Source organism: Anas acuta, chromosome 17 (assembly GCF_963932015.1).
Source record: "Anas acuta chromosome 17, bAnaAcu1.1, whole genome shotgun sequence".
NCBI lineage: Eukaryota > Metazoa > Chordata > Aves > Anseriformes > Anatidae > Anas > Anas acuta.
In genome coordinates, this window is record NC_088995.1 from 7942508 (window position 1) to 7961727 (window position 19220).

The 19220-nt window shown below is 45.0% G+C and overlaps 2 protein-coding genes across 8 annotated transcripts in view; one reads left to right on the plus strand and one right to left on the minus strand.

Annotated features, from left to right (window-relative positions):
• SPPL3 (signal peptide peptidase like 3) overlaps window positions 1-7659 on the minus strand; it is a 70363-nt gene extending 62704 nt beyond the window's left edge. The window contains exons 1-3 of one of the 7 annotated variants that reach the window (XM_068654479.1): window positions 7299-7659; window positions 1498-1625; window positions 677-757 (exon numbers count right to left, since the gene is read on the minus strand). In XM_068654479.1, coding sequence (XP_068510580.1) covers window positions 677-705 — 29 coding nt within the window. In that variant the 5' untranslated portion in view covers window positions 706-757; window positions 1498-1625; window positions 7299-7659. The other 6 variants (XM_068654478.1, XM_068654480.1, XM_068654477.1 and 3 more) reach the window with 6 other exon arrangements.
• On the plus strand, window positions 3187-18983 carry HNF1A (HNF1 homeobox A). The gene is made up of 10 exons (XM_068654473.1): window positions 3187-3654; window positions 10637-10836; window positions 11560-11746; window positions 12056-12294; window positions 13040-13197; window positions 14953-15154; window positions 16461-16652; window positions 16889-17010; window positions 17314-17455; window positions 18061-18983. Exons 1-10 carry the CDS (start codon window positions 3320-3322, stop codon window positions 18186-18188), a joined length of 1905 nt encoding a protein of 634 aa, XP_068510574.1. The 5' UTR covers window positions 3187-3319; the 3' UTR covers window positions 18189-18983.
• Window positions 18984-19220: the final 237 nt, after the last annotated feature.

Below are 19220 nucleotides of genomic sequence, written 5' to 3' on the forward strand. Positions count from 1 at the left end.
ATCAAGTAATGGCCCAGCAAATTGTTTTGCCATACCCATTTTCATTTATTACCAGTGCTTAGTATATGTTGATTTCCTTAATTGCAACAAACTCCTTTTCTTTCAAATACTCATTCTCAAGGCAAAATCTGTGAGGTACAATTTAGTTACAAGAGTATTATGGATTATGGCACCCTACTATTTAGCTCCTGCTCTCCTACTAGAACTATAATTTAGTCTGTTAAAGCATTGCAGCGCATTGCAGCTTCCACCCTTGACCTCTGCTGTCCTTATTACCTCAGAACAGCATATTGTGGCACTCATAATAATCTGAGAAAAAACGATATTGCAATCTTTATTGTCCATGTCTAAATTAGGAGTAATTCACAGCAGCAGTCTCCTGTCTACTTCCCAAGTGTTCAGTCTGATTGCTAGCACTTTGTAATGTTTAAGAAACACTAAAAAGGTCACTAGTTTTCCTGCGCTGAAGAACCTGAAATACTTAATGGAGTCCTGAACCATTAACTAGCAGGGTCTGGCAGGTTACAGTGGATATAAAGGTGATGTTGTAGAAGCTGAAAGAAAGTTTCTTTCTTTCATGTTTTGTTAATTGTCTGGGCTACTACAGTTTAAAGTGGGCAACTCTAATAGACCAAGGGAAAAAGCACTTCAGGTGAAAGCGATAGAGAGTATTTACCTCCTCCTCAGTATTTGAAAGGTTTCCATTTTCAGCTCACAGTTCTCCACGTGGCAGCCGGCTGTAGCATTCAATGAGGTCCTAACATACAAACAGATGTTCATTTCTGTTTCTAAAGTCTTCAAATTTCACCAGTTTCAAATCAGGCTATTTTAAAACCCCCTGCAACTGAAGGTCCCCAGGGCAAGCAGAAGCAACAGATAAAGGGCTTTTGGATGCATAAAGAATCCTTGAAGCCACACAACACAGACAACAATTTGTTGCTGTGTTTTCTTCTCTTCATGGTTTCCCTTGACAAAGACTGCCGTTTTTGCCCGAAGTTTAGGCTGTTTGTCCCTCTCATTCCTCCCCAAGCATGCAAGAGACAGACTTACAGAAAACAGATTGGACAATCTTTTAAATAACAACAATATTTTCCATCTTAGCGTAGGTAAAAGAAATCACCGTGCCACAGAAAAACAGAAGTAACCTAATATGACAGAATCTTCTGTCACATATGGTAGGAGGCCCACAATCTGTTATCCCCATTTGCAAAGTTCTTAAATTATAAGGATGTATTGTGAATAAAATATATCACAGTTAGATAATATAATTACAATTTGCAATTACTGTTACTGACCAGCATTGGCATGTCTACTGGAAGAGAAAAATGAGCACAATTGAAATCACAAGTAAAAATGCATATAAGTTGTATCAAAACAGTGATAGGACGATCCAAAAGAACTAACTGCTCCTTAAATGCTCTTGCAGTATAACAATAAACAAACCTTTAGAAACCAAAGATGTATTTATGTATTAATATTCACAAGAAAGTTTCTTACGTTAAGTATTTTTACATGGATTCCAAATGGTTACTTCTTTTTTGCCTCACCGTCTTCTGTAGCCATCTGAACCTGTCTTAGGTCACTGCTGCAAGGGGAGCTGGTGGTACCCTGGGCGTAGATGCCATCTGAAACAAAAGCTAACGGTTAACAAGTCCTGGTTGAAAGGGTCAACCCAGCAGTCCAACTGCAGTTTGCCATGCAGAAGAAGGGGTCCAGTCTGAAAAAGAGCTTTATCCTTCAGCTGCTGACTTCAGCATTTTGTCACTGCAGCCCAGAGAGCATGGCTAATGTTGCCCACAAAGGGAAATCGGAGCCAAGGTCACCTTGCAGCATTGTCTCAGGACACCAGTGAGTTTTGGAACTAGTGAGTTTTGAAACTGGGCTCCCCTTAGCTTGGGTTTGATGGGAGTGTGTAAAGAGACAAGTAGTTGCCCCTAGGAAACCGCCATTAAAACATTGGTTTTAAATCCTCTTGATCATGTAAGAAGGAATCACTTGCACAAGATGCTCATGCACGATCAAGTCCACACCATGATATCTCCTAATTTAGCCACACAAAGCAGATAGAGTCATTTATATATTTTCAGAGCAGAGAAGACTTTTGTCATAACAACTCCCTGAGAACTGCACTAAATAATTCCAGCTGAGCTAGAGAACATGTTTTCAGAAGTCACCCAACAGGTGGGAGTAGAACATTAGAGAGGGGCTGGTATCAAGAGAGAGTAATAAATAGGAACCAAAGCCGGCACTTCTCAGAAGTAGGGCAACTGAAGATAGAAGAGGGACTTTCAGCATATACCAACACCCAGGGCTATTCCTTATCATGTGCTCGAATCACAAGCTCAATGGGGCAAGCCCTGTAATCCTCTGAATTATGTGGGTACACTGCACCTGCTCATCAGTTAAGCAATAAACATGGCAAGTTATAATGGTGGGACTGGGATCTGTATACCAAGATACCCAGCAAGCAAAAAGGCAGAAGTGAAAAAGTCATTCAACACTTGATATTCTGCCACAGAAGCCAGCTGGATCTCCAGAATGTCCTGTGAGTCTTGGGAACATTTATATAAACCCAGCTTTGCTCTTCTCTACTGGAGGGTTGCACAAGGGCTAACGAGGCTGCCAAGGCAGCTTTCTCGCAGCCTCAAGCAGCTTTCTCTCAGCCCAAAACCTTCCTCAGGGGCTGCGAGTAGCTCAACTTCACCCCAGCCAGAGCTCTGAGTAGGCTCTGCCATCTTCCAACAGCAGCACCTTCTCCTGAACCAGGCAGAGCCCAACATGCCTCTTCCACTTGGCTACTCCATCTCCTTCCTTCTCTAAATCCAATAGGGCCAAAAATAAGTCATGTTTTTCCTTTCTCGTTCTCCCCTTTTCTTTTTCCATAGCTTACTTTTCTTCTCCATGCTGGCAGAACTTCTACCCCTTCGTTTTACTCTCCTTCTCCCTTCTGCTTCCCTCCCTTTCCCCCTCCCCCTGCTTTCTCTCCCTCTGCACTTTGTGAACTGCTGCTGCAGTGCTGAAGTCCAAAGTTCAGTAACTTGCTAAGCACACAGATAAATATGAACCTTGGAGAATTTACATTGCTCCAATGTAAACAGATAGCCAAGGGTCCCTTTATCAGCACTGGCTCAGGACAGTCGTGGGGGGTCTGAAGTGGCTCAATTTTGTATTTTGTTTTTTTTGGGGGGGCGTAAAGGCGGGAGGCTGTGCTGTGCCCACTCTGCTGACAGTCGGGCGCGTTACCTCAGGAACATGGTGTAGGGAAGCTGGAAGCGGGATAACCTGGAATTCAGAGCCAAGGGACACCAGCCTGAAGACCATGGTCTCGAAGCTGAGTCATCTTCAAGTGGAGCTGCTGGGAGCGCTGCTGGAGTCGGGGCTAACCAAGGAGACCCTGATTAAGGCACTGAGCGAAGTGGAACCCTACATGCTCCAGAGTGAAAGTCAGCGCGCCATCAATGCCCTCCAGACAGAGAAAGGGGAATCTTGCCCCGAAATCCCCAATCTCCCCAATGGAATGGGGGAATCCAGGTTATCGGAAGATGAAACCTCTGATGACGGGGAGGAATTTACCCCGCCGATAATGAAGGAGCTGGAAAACTTGAGCCCTGAGGAGGCTGCTCACCAGAAGGCTGTGGTGGAAAGACTATTACAGTAAGGCTCCTCTTTGCTGCTTTCTTGTATTCTCCCTCTAAATCTCTTTTCCTTACCCCTTCTGCTCAATGTTCCTGGTATTCACAATTGATCTAGCTGGAGAGACAGTCTTCAACCATGCCCAGACTAGCAGCTCTCCCAAAACACTCCCCCAGTTCCTTACAGATGCTCAAACTTTCTCTTTTAATCTCACTTAAAATGCATAAAGGGAGCCCTGGACCCTGATTACATATTTGAAATGCTCATATCATCTAGCTTGAGGACAGTCCGAGGCCTGTATAACTTACATCTCTGACTAAATGCTAGTTTTTAAGATTTACATTTTTGTAGGATTCACAATTTCAGTCATCGAGGGATGAAAAAAGAAAACATATGTGGTCACTCTTAACTGGTATCATATTAGCCTATGAATTTATAGTAAATTGAACTTGTAATGCTTTTCTGCTATTTTTAAGGAGATAAATATTTTTAATTTTACCATTTTCTTTTGCTACAGATTATTGGTCTAAGACAAACCAAGAGAACTTGTTCTTGTCATTCCTGCAAGTGCAAAGTTCTCCTCACTTCACTGGAGATTTTTCTTGTAGAAAGAGCACAAATCAAATAGACGCAGAGGTTAAAATCTAGGCAGAACAAACTACGCTTCTACCATCTGCTGCCTGTCACAACTACAACAGAACACATACAGCAACAATTACAGGTTTTACTGCCACACAATTTTGCCTTTGCATACAGGCATTTTTGAAATGAAAAAACAGGCAGAGTTCCCTGAGCCAGTAAGCCTTGTAACAGACTCAGAGAAACATTCACCGAGATTCCTGTTTGGGATTCTTCCTGGGATACTATTCCTGTGGGCAAGCTAAGAGGTTTGCCCAAGCAAGGACTGGATCCATCCCAAGCTATCTAGCACAACAGAAGCAGAATCTTGCCCATCTGTTTTAGGGTTGTGTATTTTGAAATCACAAGCTGACAGAAGACACAGGATGCAGCAATGTTCTGCACTTAAAATCTTCACTAAAACCCAGTTAGAGAATTTCTCAAGCTTTCTGGTCACTCTTCTTCATAAGCAAACAAAATGAATATAAAAGGTAAAAACAAGAGGCAAACTTAAAATCCCACCACAAAGGCCAGAGCTAGGAAAACACTATGTCAAGAGTTTGATTTCACTGTAAATACTTAAGAGGTGAAAGCTCCCTGGGAGACTGGGAGCTGATGACTCTGCAGTACCCATCAGAGGTAAATTCACTGGATCAGCTCTTACCTGGGTGGGGAGAGCATTCCCAGCAATTCAGTCTTCTTTTTGGACCAGTAACTCTTTCTCCTCTCGTCTTCCCCCCTTCCAGCTGTTACATCTTTTAGTCTCCTCTGTTCCCCTTGCTTTTCTTCTCCCTTGTTCTTTTTAGCTATTCCCTTTTCTCTCCGCTACTAACCCTCCCATTTTGATGTCTTCCTGGCTAATTTTCCCTCTCCCTTCCACACTTGTTTCCTTCCCCTCATCCTTGTCTCCTTCTCGTCTCCCTGAGTCTGCGTACAGGTCTTGGGGTAGTTTGAGACCAGTGGCACCGGGCGGGCCCTGGCTAGTTACTAATTATCCAATGGCTTTATTATTTCTCTTTTGTCTTATAAATTTATAGATGAAAAGCCCCTGATAAGCTTTTTGATCATTAACTTCTGATCAGGTATCTTTCCACAAAGGCAGCCATGGAAGCTGAAGAGGAGCACCTGGCTTTGTCCCCTTCTCTCTGATGAATGGGTGAAGCAGGACTAACATGCCATCCCCTGTGATCTGAGAACAGACTCACAGATGGAAGGAATTCTTTCCTGTCACCTTCAATTCAGTGTGAAATCTGTTTTCTGAGCCTCCCTGCCATTCTGGGAACTTGCTACTGGTCTCTCCTGTGCTTATTACCAGCCTCAGCACACCACTTACCTCTCCTGCAAACCTGTAACATTAATGCTTTCCAATCACTCTCCCATCTCTCTGCAGAGTCAACTGAGCAGCATTCCCCTTTTACAGAATGGGATTCTATGACTTACCTAAACATTAGGAGAGCAGACAGAGGACTGGGCAAGAATCAGGATCTTCTAAGCCTCATACTGGGTCTTAATTGCAAAGCTTTGTTCTGAACTCCAAAACTTTATTCTGTCACTCCCCAGTACTACAGGATAGAGCAATTCACTTCTGCTGCTCCAGACAGTATGAAGGGGACCAAAAGCCCCAGTTTCAGCCAATAAGTTAGAAGCACACTTATGAAGGAATATAATAGATCAAAATGATTCAAGATAAAGTGAAGATAGTAGGAAGTCTGTATCATCAAGTTTCAAATTTATGATCAAAGATATATATAAAAATGCATTTAAAGCAATTGTATGTCTGGGGATCTATTCAAAGCATCTGAACCAGTATCAGGGTTTGATAATATCTAAGCAGTTGTTACCTATTAATAAACATCTTTTTGGTTTTAAGAACAAACCTTTCCACTAACATATGGAAAAAGGTAATGTCCTTAAAATAATATTGTAAATAATTACAGGCAAGGCAGAACAGTCTGTAGTGGAAATTACTGCCAGCCACAAATAAAAGGAAGGAAGGCAAGAACTAATCTCCAAGCCCAGGTATCCACAGTAGAATTTTAATGCTTGCAAAGCTATTTCAGCATCCACACAAGGACTTCAAATCTAGAAACTCGATGGAGGCACTTCTGCCTTTAGACAGAAGCTTCTTTGGCCTAACAATTCCTGGTCTAACACTGTAAACCACATTTGAACAGAAAGATTGACTTGTGGGCAGCTACAAGCGATAGAAGAAAGTCTTTGTGGTAACTGCAGGCATTGCTCGTTAAGTAGCATCAGGAAAGAAACCATTGCTAGGCTTACCAGGTGGTGGAAAGGAAAAGTGATAGCATCAAAAGACCAAATATGTCCTCACAGGACCACTGAAGTTGAAGCCACAGTTTCAGAACCACTAAGCACAGATGAGCAAAACAGGATGTAGACAAGAGACATCCACAAACAGGGTAAACCTATGGGCATTTATTACATTTTGTCCCTGCAGGAAACAGCTGACAGAGGAAGTTCATACAAAGGCTTCCCTAGTGAGGGATTAATATTCTATTTCATCCCTAAATCTATCTCACTGATCTTCCATAAATTTGCAATTTGAATAAGAACATTCTTTCTAAATCACTCTACACAAAGAACTGCATCTTTGATAAAGAATAAATAACTCACTAGTAAGGTGGAGCTGTGTGGAGTAATTATCAGGTATTACCTAGAGCAGAAGGCAAGAAAGAAGCTACCTTGGGAAAAGGGACAGATCGTACATGTACAGCAAACAGAGATGTATAGCAACAATTCACCTGTAGGGCAAGGGGTAAAATTCCATTAGGAAAGACAGAAATGGAGATAAGCAACAGATCTCCCCTGGAGGCAGGGATAAAAGCATGTTTTCCACAAGGAAAAAATAAAACAAAGATGTGATGATAAAGGGTCAATCTTTTCCCCATTGACAGTGCGTCTTAGAATAGCTCTAGCTGGGGAATCTGGAGATGAAGCTGCCACACCCCTTTCATTTCCACATATAAACCAAGATGAGGCAAACCAGGCCAAGTTCAATAGAAAGGAACCCTGCCGGATGGTCTTACCTTCCCTGCTCTCTGCCTAGCCCGGCTCCAGTCTGTGCACTGACATCAGTGAGGGTTGTCTGGCAGGCTCCAGAAGAAAGGGCCAGAGGATGGTCCTGAGAACTTCCCAGCTCTGAACCTCTGCTTAAGCGAGGTCTGGTCCAAAGCAGAAATTCAGAACCTATCTTGAGGAAATGAAGGATTCTCTTACCTGAGAATCTGAGAACAAGAAAGAAGGAAAGGAGAGAAGGAAAAAAAATGAGGAAGAGGAGGAGAAAGAAAGGAACAAAGGAAAAAGAAAGAAAAGTCAGTAATAGTGAAGGAAGGAGAAGGTCCCCTGAATGTTACATCTCCAGCTCTCTGGAATGGGTTTTCTTTAATGCTAACAACTTGATATTTACTTTCCATTTAAATTTGAGATGTTGCTATAAATTATCAACCAGCCTCTTGTTCCCTTTGAGTTTATAACTAACTACCTGGGTTACTTATTGTTCAGGTAACAAAAGGGAGGTGAAAACGCCCTTAAAAAGTGACCTCAGAACTAAGAAAATGGGAAGCCGGAATGCAGAGAGGACCCAGGCCCCTGTGGCTGAGATGAGTCAGGGAGAAGGGCTATGCTCAGAGGGTGAGATGAAGCTGACAGCAGGAGAGCAAGACTTAGGAAAAAGGAAGTAAAAACTATGTGAGAAGAATCTGCAGGCAGAAATTAGACCTGGGAGAACAAGAGAGGAGTGGGGAAACAGCTTGCATCCGAGAAGAAATAAAAGAAAAAACAGATAAGAGGCAGATAGAAGAGAGTTTGAGAAAGGCAGACCCATTCCCACAATTCTAACTCAGGAATTGAGATTTTAGTGCACCTACAGCCAGGAAAACTAGGTTTAGAGTGAAATCCTGCCCTCTGACAGTCAATGAGTCTTACCACCAGTGAAGGTTTCACTTTATGGTGTCTTAGACAACAATAAAGACATGGAACTCAGTGTTTGGGCAATAGTTCGTGTGAGGTCCAGCTGACCAACTGCCACCACTTGCTCTGTGATGTAGCCTAGGGCCAAAAAAATTGCTGCATTGATATTACAGCCTGTGTTTTGACAGCATACAGAGTAGCTTGGATTTCATACAGCTGCCCTACAAAATCATACAGGGCTAAGACTCCCCTGCACTATTTTACCTCAAAGAACTCTTTCTGCTTTGTCTCAAAACAAAATAGAAATACACAATGCTTTGAAGTACTGTAAAAAGAGACTCACAGGTTCTTCCTGCTTTATTTCTACCTCAAAGAAGTAAGGAAGGCAGAAGGAGACTCCTTGTCAGAGGAGATAGAAGTGACTCATGATCAGGGTGCAGGAAGGAAATCAATATATAACAGAGGTTCCCATCAGTAATACCAGTCCCTCCTCCCCCCCCTCTGAGCCAGGGCTCAAATCTAAGAGATCACAGATTCCAAGTCTGAGCCTTTTCTCCTTTGTACAGGAACTTGCGTAACAAATTCAGGGTATATGTGCTGGCTAGACTATCACAAATACAGAGGAAAGAGATTGATCCTTGGTTTGGATGGTAAGAGAGGAAAAAGACACTGAGAAAGGGAAAGTTTTCATGAGTTCAGCCCAACTTGAGGCTACTGAAAGACAAAGACAGTAAAGGGAAGAGGCTAGAAGACAGAATCCTCTATAGCAACTGTATCATCATAGGAGAGAAGCAAACGGTTCTATTTTAAGAAAACAGAATTTTCAGAGAGCTATAACTGACACTGCTTCTGTCATACTTTAACTGCAGCAGAGCTTGTTCCTTGGACTATCCAGCCACTGGGAAGGAGACTGTGAGGGGAACAGAGATAAGGGTGTTTGCACTGAGAGAACAGGTGTGGACTTTGTCCGCCTTATCACTTTGCAGCCTCCGGCAACTTACTGAGTCAACAAAGCCATGAATAGTACAGCTGTTGCCTGTTGCTCAGACCTGTGTGTACTTGCAACAGTTTCTCCATAATCCTAGGTACATTTTTCCCCTGCTGTTACTCCTTTGATGCTGGTGTTGGATGCCACACCACTGCATTTCTACAGCACACAAACCACTTCCACCAGAGATTTCACAGATGACACACAGCAGGATGCTCTCTGTTAAAAACTAACCCAGAATCTTTTCCATAGAGGCTCCTGCACTTTTTGGTTCTAGACTGCATGATTTCACATCTGTTTTTATTGTAATTTTCAGTGCTAGTGAAATTGATACACACAAAGAAGTCACAAAGTTATGTTTTGTCTATTTCCCTTAGGAACTGACATGGATATTCCAACAGGTGACCTTCACTATCAGAGATTCACAGTCATTATAAAATCCCAAATCATATTAGTGTCAAGTTTTGTGAACAGGTCTCAAGTAGGTCTGTCTGTTCCTTCAGCTGTTACCCCAAAGGAAGGTGGCAATAAGATGGTTTCTTGTTCTTCTGTAAAGCATGTAGTTTGAGTGGGTCTAGATGCAAATCAGTGGAATTGCACAACACAGCTGATGTGCAAAACTGTAACCCTGGATGGCTTGGTGTACATATGCATACAGAGCTGTTGTGTGACACTATGACGAAAGCCTGTTCTTATTTCCTACACCACTGCACGGGATCTCCTTGACAAGATTCAGGGCATGAGCTAGGTTCAGCATAATATCAGAATGAATCTGTCCAGGAAAAATGAAGTACATTTACCCCAGCACCTATACCTTAAAGGAGGAGAATAGAGAAGAAAAGGTACATAGAGAATGGCAAGAGATGTCGACTCCGGAAAAAATATCTATAACCATAAAACATCTAGCTGAATGCTGAAATCCAATGTCACTTCCCTCCTTATAGCATTTATTTCTCACTAGCAGCAAAAAAAAATCTTTACTTTTGCATTACTTTCCAGCAGAAAGATGCATTCTTTGCTCATTTGCTGGTCAGCGCTTTCTGTCATTCACAGATGACAACTGCCTAGACAGAGCAGGGCAAAACCTTGCACAGAACTGAACACAGATGGCAAAGACAACAGCTACATATTGGGAAATTCATTTGATAACCACAGATGACTCCTCTTCTAAAGAGAAATCAAAGTGCCTGCAGAGATCAGTTTAAGGGAAGCTACTGCTATTTCTTCTCCACCTTATTTCTGATGCCATGCAGTTTTTACCCTGAATGCACAGCCAAATTGAACAAGGTTCAGGACAGCGAGGAATACCTTTCCCTTATTCAGCCAGTTAACGCTCTTGCCTCACCACATGCAGTGGTGATGGCTGATGTGCCTCAGGAAGCTCTAGTGCACATCCTTGGCATCCAGGTCTGCTGAGCACTGGCGTTAGAGATGGTTCTCCTGAGGAATGTTTTCTGCTCCTTCCAGAGAGGATCCCTGGCGGGTAGCGAAGATGGTGAAATCCTACCTCCAGCAGCACAACATCCCTCAGCGCGAGGTGGTGGACACTACTGGTCTGAACCAATCTCACCTCTCGCAGCACCTCAACAAGGGCACTCCCATGAAGACCCAAAAAAGGGCAGCCCTCTACACCTGGTACGTCCGCAAGCAGCGAGAGGTGGCCCAGCGTAAGTATGGCAACAATTGTTCTCCTATCCCTAATTCCATAAAAGCCTGTGCTGTCTCTTGCTAATCCTTACTCCCTGTTTATATCAAGGAAAAGCCACTTTTGGCAGGAAGCTTAGAGAAGTCCATGCCAGTACTCAAACTGTACATGGAGAAACACCCCCTCATGAAGCAGCCTGCACTTATCCTGCACCCCAACCCTCATTTGGCTAAAGAGAAGCAACCCAACATTATCCATTTGCAATTACAGTTTGATACCCATCCTCAGATTAAAACAGTGTAGGCTGACAGAGACAAAATTTCTGCCTGAGAACCAGGCTTTTGCAGTTTCAGCTAAAGCAACAGTTCCCCTAGCTGCAAAAAGCAGCATGCGGCAGTACTTGCCACAGCAAAGCACTGCTGGCTATCACCTCGTGCATTATAAACCCTCTCTTTATGGGCACTCATTGGGAACCCATCCCTGCAGCATGCAATTCTGTATTCCAAGAGTCTGCCTGGAACTGGCCACACTTAATTTTGTATTGATGGGTTGCAAGTAAAATGAGGCATTTGGCCTTCATATTGCTCTGGAGAGCAGGACTCCAGGCATACTTACTCTGAAGTCTCCTGCATCGGCTTTCACTCCTCCGAGCTGTAAGCAAAGATATAATCCATGCAGAAAAGGACAGGCAGCCTGTCATTTTTGCTTCCCAAAAGCAAATTCCTTTGCCCTCTTGTGCCTGCAGAATTCACACATGCTGGCCAGGGTATCTTGACAGAGGAACCCATGGGAGACGATCTGCCCACCAAGAAGGGACGAAGAAACCGCTTTAAGTGGGGCCCTGCCTCACAACAGATCCTGTTCCAAGCCTATGAGAGACAGAAAAACCCCAGCAAAGAAGAGAGAGAGGCACTGGTGGAAGAGTGCAACAGGTAAAGTCGGGTGTCTGGCTTTGAGGAAGGGCAGAGCAGGCTCTCTCTGCATTCCCGGTATGCTAGAGCCTGTGAGAGGTGGCACAGCAGTGACACAGCAGTGGATGTCACCATTGCCACCAGCCACACCTGAATGAAATGCCACTGCTGAACATCTCCTGTTCACACAGGATCCCGTAATGCCCCACATCTTGCAGGATCCTTCCACATGGTGTGCAAGGCCACAGCCACTTTGGGGCTGTGCACTTAACTCCGTGTCTTTGACTAAGGTGAGCTCAGCAAGACTCTTCTTGTGCTTTCTCCTAACAGAGCAGAGTGTATTCAGAGAGGAGTTTCCCCATCCCAGGCCCAGGGCCTGGGCTCGAACCTGGTGACTGAGGTGCGAGTTTACAACTGGTTTGCCAACCGCAGGAAGGAGGAGGCTTTCCGGCACAAGCTGGCCATGGACACCTTCAGTGGGCCACAGCCCACCCCTGCTCCCCCCCTAACTCCTCACAACTCGTCCTCCCTCCAGCCACCATCTGCTCTCTCACCCAGCAAAGTTCATGGTAAGAAACAAGCAAAGGGAGATTTGAAAGAGACACTCAAACCTGTCCGAATGCGGTCACTAAAACCATCACTCTTTAGGAAGTGAATTCACAGATAGAAAAAGCATGCTATAAGGAAAGAGCACAGAGATCACATCTCCCAAGTGGCTAGAAAAGCCAGGGTGACATTAAATTTGGTAACAAAACTTTCAGCCAGATCTCCTCACTTACTCTTTGACATTCTGCACTCCCTCCTGACTGGCAGACAGTAATCTCCTTTCAAGAATTTATTTGCTGGGCTGCCACCACAGGTTAATTCTGTATCTTTTCACTCTGGTGCATGCCTATTGCTCTCTCCAATACATATCAGCAGCATTATGCACTGTGATTTAAGTTCTCAGGCATCAGGAAAGGTCATTCTACACCCTAGAACAACAGAGCTTCTGCAGCTTCATAGGCCAGAGGTAGTAAACTGCTCTCACCCTGGGAAGAGAAGAGTCTCAGCAAGGTCACCTCTACACCCACATCCCAGGAGGTGGTTTGCAGTGCACCCTGCTTGCTCCCTGCAGGGCACACAGCCATGCCTTAAAGTCAGGATTAGAGGAAGGAGCTAGGCCTAGTTACAGAGGAGAGCCAGGGCAAACTGGTTAAAATGCAACTCTAAACACTGAAGTTAAGTGCCCACAAAGGAAGCTGAATTTAGCACTTGCCAAAGTTGCTCCGTTTCTCACTTCTGATGACCGGTTTCCCCCCTGTTGTGGTGCAGGAGTGAGGTACAACCAGCAGCCAGCCAGCGAGGCCGAGTCCTCCAGCAGCAACCACCACGGGAACAACTCCATGGTGACCACCCAAACCATCCTGCATCAGGTTTCTCCCCCTGGGCTGGAGCCCAGCCAGAACCTGCTGAGCACAGACACTAAGCTGGTAAGTGACATACACTGACGTACTGCTGCCTAGACCATGTCAGGTCCTTTGCCTATAGTTACTCAGTATTTCCTCAAACACTCTTAAAGCCACCTTCTTACAGATAAGGGTCAGAGCCACTTTGCACTGGCTGTGTAATATGATCATGCTTGGGATACCTGTGACTGATGAGAAGGGTGAGCATTCGGACATGAAAGCAAGAACCATGGCTATTTCTTTAAGATTAATAAAAAAAAAAAAAAAAGTCTGTCCTGGCAAAAAAATGAAAAATAAAACCACAGAGCTCAAGGTATGACATGACTTCCCTCCTCCCAGGAGACTCTTTTCTCTTCTCCTTTCCCCACTGACACTCTCTCATCATCTCCATCTGTCCTTTGACCTCTACACATCTTGGGATAGTTGATCAGATGAGATTAACTGATCTCTGATCCATTACTTGCCTGTAAAAATTAAGCCCAACAGCCTGCTTGCAACATACACCCTTGAGACACTTACCTGTTATCTGACTGCAGCAACTTACCTTCTCAAATTTCCTTCTGAGATTTTTTTGGTTTTGTTTTAAACTACACCTCCTTCCACGTAATTAACAATGAAACATTAAGGCTACATGACTGGCCACCTTCAGTTTGCACATGTTTCCTGGCTTATAGGGAATCAGTTAGCAGAAGTTGCACATACTGGCCTGAGGCAAAGCTGAGTTCACTATAAATGAGTATGATTTAAATCTCTGCAGTCACTCACTCACTCGGCTGGTTTTCTGGTCTCTCCCTGAAGAAAAAAATAAAGGCTTTCGTGAAGTGCTGAACATCTTCTAAAGCTGTCTTCCAGAACTGTTACCAAAATGATTTGTCTCACTGTTTAACCTGTTAGTGCTTGCTCTTCCTAAAGTGTCCTTATAGATTTTTTCTGATGGGAGGAAAAAAAAGTAGTATAAATGTCAATTTTCTTTATCAGCTGAATTATTAGAATGATATTTTGCCATTCCACTGTACTTCAACTACAGATCTCTAAAGGGCCTTGAAAATTCAAAACCCTGTTAGAGCAAGAACAAAGGTGATGTGGTTCATTTCAGGGGCTGGGAAAACAGTTATTCATTTTTTTGGTGACTCAAGGTCACAAACTAGATCAGAAAGACATCTAAGCACAGAATAATTTCTACCCAACAGATATGCTTTATCTCTAAGAACAGGGAACTGTCAGTTAACGTGGCCTGAAGAAAATACAAAGAAAGAGATACTAAGAATTTTTTCAGCAACCCCTTTAAGGTCTCAGTCTGAAAACTCACTGGCCACAAAGACATGCGCTGGGAGAAAGTACAGACATTTCTCAGAGGAAAGGGTGAACAAAAAGAGAACTCCTGCATTCTGTACTGAGCTTCACAGCTAGAATTATCATGTAAAATTACCTGAGCCTCTTAACTTCTCTGGGCACCATCTTCTTCCCTCAGCTGTAAAGCACAGGATAAGCCTTCCCTACAGAGTGCAGTTGGACTGACCTCATTCATGTGTGTGCAGCCCTTCTGAGCCCTTTAAGTATGGAAAAAAATAAAACAGAGCAAGGATTTATTCTTATTAATTCATCAGCTGACCTGTGGTAGTTAATTGATGAGCATGAGAAACCAGGAAAACTGCAGACAAGCAAGTGTGAAGTCCTGGTTAGCAAGGGGCCTAGGGCAGGCAGAAGTTTATCACAGCCCTGAGACCCGCCCACTCAGCCCGCTGCAGGTGGCTTTTTCACAGTCCTCCTTCCACACAGATCTCTGCTTCTGGAGGAACTCTCCCCCCCGTCAGCACCCTGACCGCCTTGCACAGCCTGGAGCAAAATCCACACGCACTGAGCCAGCAAACTCAGAACCTGATCATGGCCTCGCTGCCCGGCGTTATGGCGATCGGAGCTGGCGAGACCTCATCCCTAACACCAGCGTTCACCAACACGGGTGCCTCCACCCTCGTGATAGGTGAGTTGTGTCCCCGGCTGTTTGTTCTCTGGAATGACTGCTTATCGGGATAGGGAGCTGCGTGTAATTGTCAGCATCACCTCCCTGCTTTCAGGGACAAAAGCACTAATTTGGCAGTGATAGGTACCTGGGGAAATTGCCACAAACACTAACGATCTTCAACTGCACTACTTACAGGTACCCATGCAATTAGGGGACAGATGTTCCTTATTCATATTAGAATTAGGTTACACAGAAACCCAAGTCTTGAGAGCACGGGACTTTTGCAATCTATTCCCATGCCAATGTTTTGTCCTGCTCCTGTGCATCTTCCCAAAGATAAACATCATGCCTCCTTAAACCCATGGAAATTGAAACATGTTCCTAGTGCCTGGAAGACAAAACATCCTGTTCTATTTCTTGTAAAAAGCAGCATATGCCTTTGGAACCTACAGCAGTAAAAACGTTTTTTTTACTTTGACAGCTTTTCTGGACTTAAGAGATTACTTCTCATTCCAGGACTAGTCTACTGCCAAAATGCATTTCATTAGATAAAGGAAAATAAAAATGTATACTCTCTTCTTCTACCTTCTTCCTGGGAAGAAAGCCGTCCTATTTATTCCATGGTGACAACTGGGAGCTAATCTCCATTTCTTCATTTATGTCCAATATTATGATATTGTTTCTAATTCTGGACAAGAAAAAAAAAAAAAGGAGAAAAAAAGATTGCCAGAGCATTACCACTGTCTCAGTGCTGGAGAGACTTGGTGACTTCCATGAACAGGAGGGTCTGGACAGGAGTACTGATGTGTGAAACCTACCTCTTTCTCACTGGTCCAAGTTCCAAAATTTGGCAGCCCAAACAAAATGAGTTTAATTTTCACTTCACATGGCTGGACAGCTACAGCACAGTGCTCTCTGTTGCCAACAACTTCATAACAAAAAAGAATAAAGGATCGAGCTGGACACTGAGATGCAGCTCTGAGCTCCTTTCTGAGTGAGGATTCTCCAGCAGAGCTTTACACGGGGCTATCACTAAACTGGCAAGTGATCTACAAAGGGATGCACCCCAGGAGCAAACACGGGAAGTCAGAGGGGGTTTTCATGGTACCTGTGTGCATTACACATTTTGCACAGCCCCACTTCATTTTCACAGGCATGAAGTCTACTCATGATCATGGCTAACCAACTGATTTCCTGAAAAGCAGGATCTGAACTCACCCTGCTGCAACAGACCTGCCAGGACCATGATTTCAGAGGCCCTGCTGCAGAGCAGCCACTCCTCCCACGGTGTGAGACACCACTGACATCACTCCTTGTTTTTCAGGCCTGGCTTCAACCCAGCCCCAGAGCGTTCCCGTGATAAACAGCATGGGGAGCAGCCTCACCACCCTGCAGCCCGTCCAGTTCTCCCAGCAGCTGCACCCGTCCTACCAGCAGCCCCTCATGCAGCAGGTCCAGAGCCACATAAACCAGAGCCCCTTCATGGCTACCATGGCCCAGATACAGAACCCTCACGGTAAGAGCGTGAACTCGTTTGCTCAAGCAAAACAAACAAAAGGCTCTGCTCCGGAGCATTTGCTGGTTCTGAAACGTAAGTGCTGTCATTACTGAATTGTTTTTCCTCTTGCATTCACCTCCCTGCCCCTCCACTGCCACTGGCTCACACGCAGGCAGCATGAAGGAAAAGCTCAGCCAAGCTAATGGCACACACAGCTCCAGCACCCACATGGTCTTGTTTTCTTTCGTGCACAGCTCTCTACGGCCCCAAGTCCGAGGTGGCCCAGTACACACACACAGGCCTCTTACCACAGACCATGGTGATAACAGACACCGCCAACCTCAGCGCCCTGACTAACCTGACACCAACTAAACAGGTAACAGCCTCTAGCACATCTGTTTGTTCCCCCACCTTACCAATGCACCTGCTGCAAGCCCCTTGCTTGTCAGAGTTTTTGGGTGCGTGGTCTGCACCATCCCAGCAGAGCCACCTTTCTCATCTCCTTGCCTCGCTGGCAGCAGCTGCAGTACTGGAGGCATTAAAGCAAACTGGTCACTGCATCATCAAGGAGAATTTAATCTCCTTGGAAACAGCACCTGCTCGCTCCTTCTAATACTTTTCTCTTGTGCCTGTTAGCAGGGATGCAGAAGCCAGGCACCGCTAACTTTCTTTCCTCTAGGCGTTCACATCTGACTCAGAAACCCACACAGAGTCTGGGATGCACACGCCGGTATCGCAGGCTCCGACGATACATTTGCAGAACCAAGACACAAACATCCAGCACCTGCAGCCCGGCCCTCGCCTCACCTCAAGCCCTGCTGGTAAGAGCCACTACTACCTTAATCCCCACATTGCCTAATTTCTCTTGCCAACGCCATAAAGCCCAGTCCAAAAATGGCACCTCGGGCTCAGCATTCTCTAAGAGGGCTCTCCCAGGGTCTTGGGAAGGGATGGGGGTTGCTGAAAAGGTGGCATGAAGAAATGGTTTTTGCGCACAGTCTGTGCAAGCTGTGTAAGGCCAGACCGTGGAAATGGTACCCTTCTTCAGAACTGAGAGAGGAAAATAACCTTATAAAGGCTGACAAAAACAATGTCCATGCACAGCCAGTCCTGCAGGTGGTTTTCAGGGCTGGAGAGCTCAAGTCTCTCATTAAGGGACCCCAGTTGTTATTTGCTCCAAGAGAAGACATTAGCTAGGACATTAAAAACCAAGTAGAATCCTCCAGTCCAAACTCCCTGAGAGCTGCCTTCCACAATGCTTTCAAGCTAGCTCAGGACTTGAGCTAGGTATGTAACGGCACACTAAGTAGAAAAAGTAATTATGCCACTATGCCAGAAAGTTTTATGTGTGCCCATATTTCCAACACAACTGAGAAGGAGACTGCAGTGAGAATTTGTACTTAACTGATGCCTGTGCTTTTAACAGTGTCCTCCAGCAGCCTGGTGCTGTACCAGAGCTCCGACTCCACCAACAGCCACAGCCAGCTGCTGCCATCCTCTCACAACGTCATCGAGACCTTCATCTCCACGCAGATGGCCTCCTCCACTCAGTAACCAGCAACCAGCTCACGGGGACTGCCACGACCAACACACAAGGTGCGACTCCAACTGCGTTTGCCATCTGCCACCACTGCCTTCCGCGGGAAGACCAGGCTGCGGCCGCGCCTCACACAAACCCCTCATTCAGCTGCCTCCAGGGGAGAAGGCAGCACCGGCTCAGAGCAGGAGCTGTGGAACAATGATGCTGGCACTGCTAGAACCCACTGCCCCCCCCCCAAACCCAACCCCACAAGCCAGCCTACAACAGCCAGACATCTCGTGGCTGCCAGAGCCCTGTTAAGATAGGGATCAGACTGGGATACTGCAAAAACACCAGGGCGTGGATGGGACTTGCATCCCGCTCAGCCTTCACGAGGCTGGGCCTGCACAAGCCTGCCAACACCAAACCAAGCCACACAGAAAAGAGCAAAACTGAGCTGCCAACAAAGGAACACTGCCTGTAAAACACTGACCTCCTGTGCTGTAAGGAAACCCAAATGGGAATTACAAGAAATTGTTTAATCTTGGAGGCAAGAGCGAGAACCTGGCTTTCAACTTTGCAATGAAAATCACCCAGAAGCTGAATCAGGAATGGTTTGGCAAAAGCCTGTCGGTACAAGCTGGGGTCACAACCTGTGACTACAAGCCACAAATTCTTTAGTTAACTACAAATCCCAGGCAGTCCCAGCTCAAAATGACCTGTTCTAAAATCATGCTATCCCAGTGGAAATGGCTTGGTTATTATTTTTTTTTGGTATAGCTCTGCTTTGTTTTAAATGCAGAAATTAAAGTTTAACAGCAGCAAGGAGATTCCAGCTCTCTGCATTAACCACATGAACTCTGTCTTGCTGAACCATGGGGGTGTCCTTCTCTATGGGTCCCTGACAATGCACAGCATCTGGGGGGGTTCCCATGCTCCACAAGCAGCAGTTCTTTCAGTTGTTCTCTATAATGATGTCAGCTTGGATTGATTTTACAAAATTGTTCACTCTTAGCTTCCTTGTAGACTAGATTCTACAGTTCTTGATAGGTAAATAATTTCCCTGG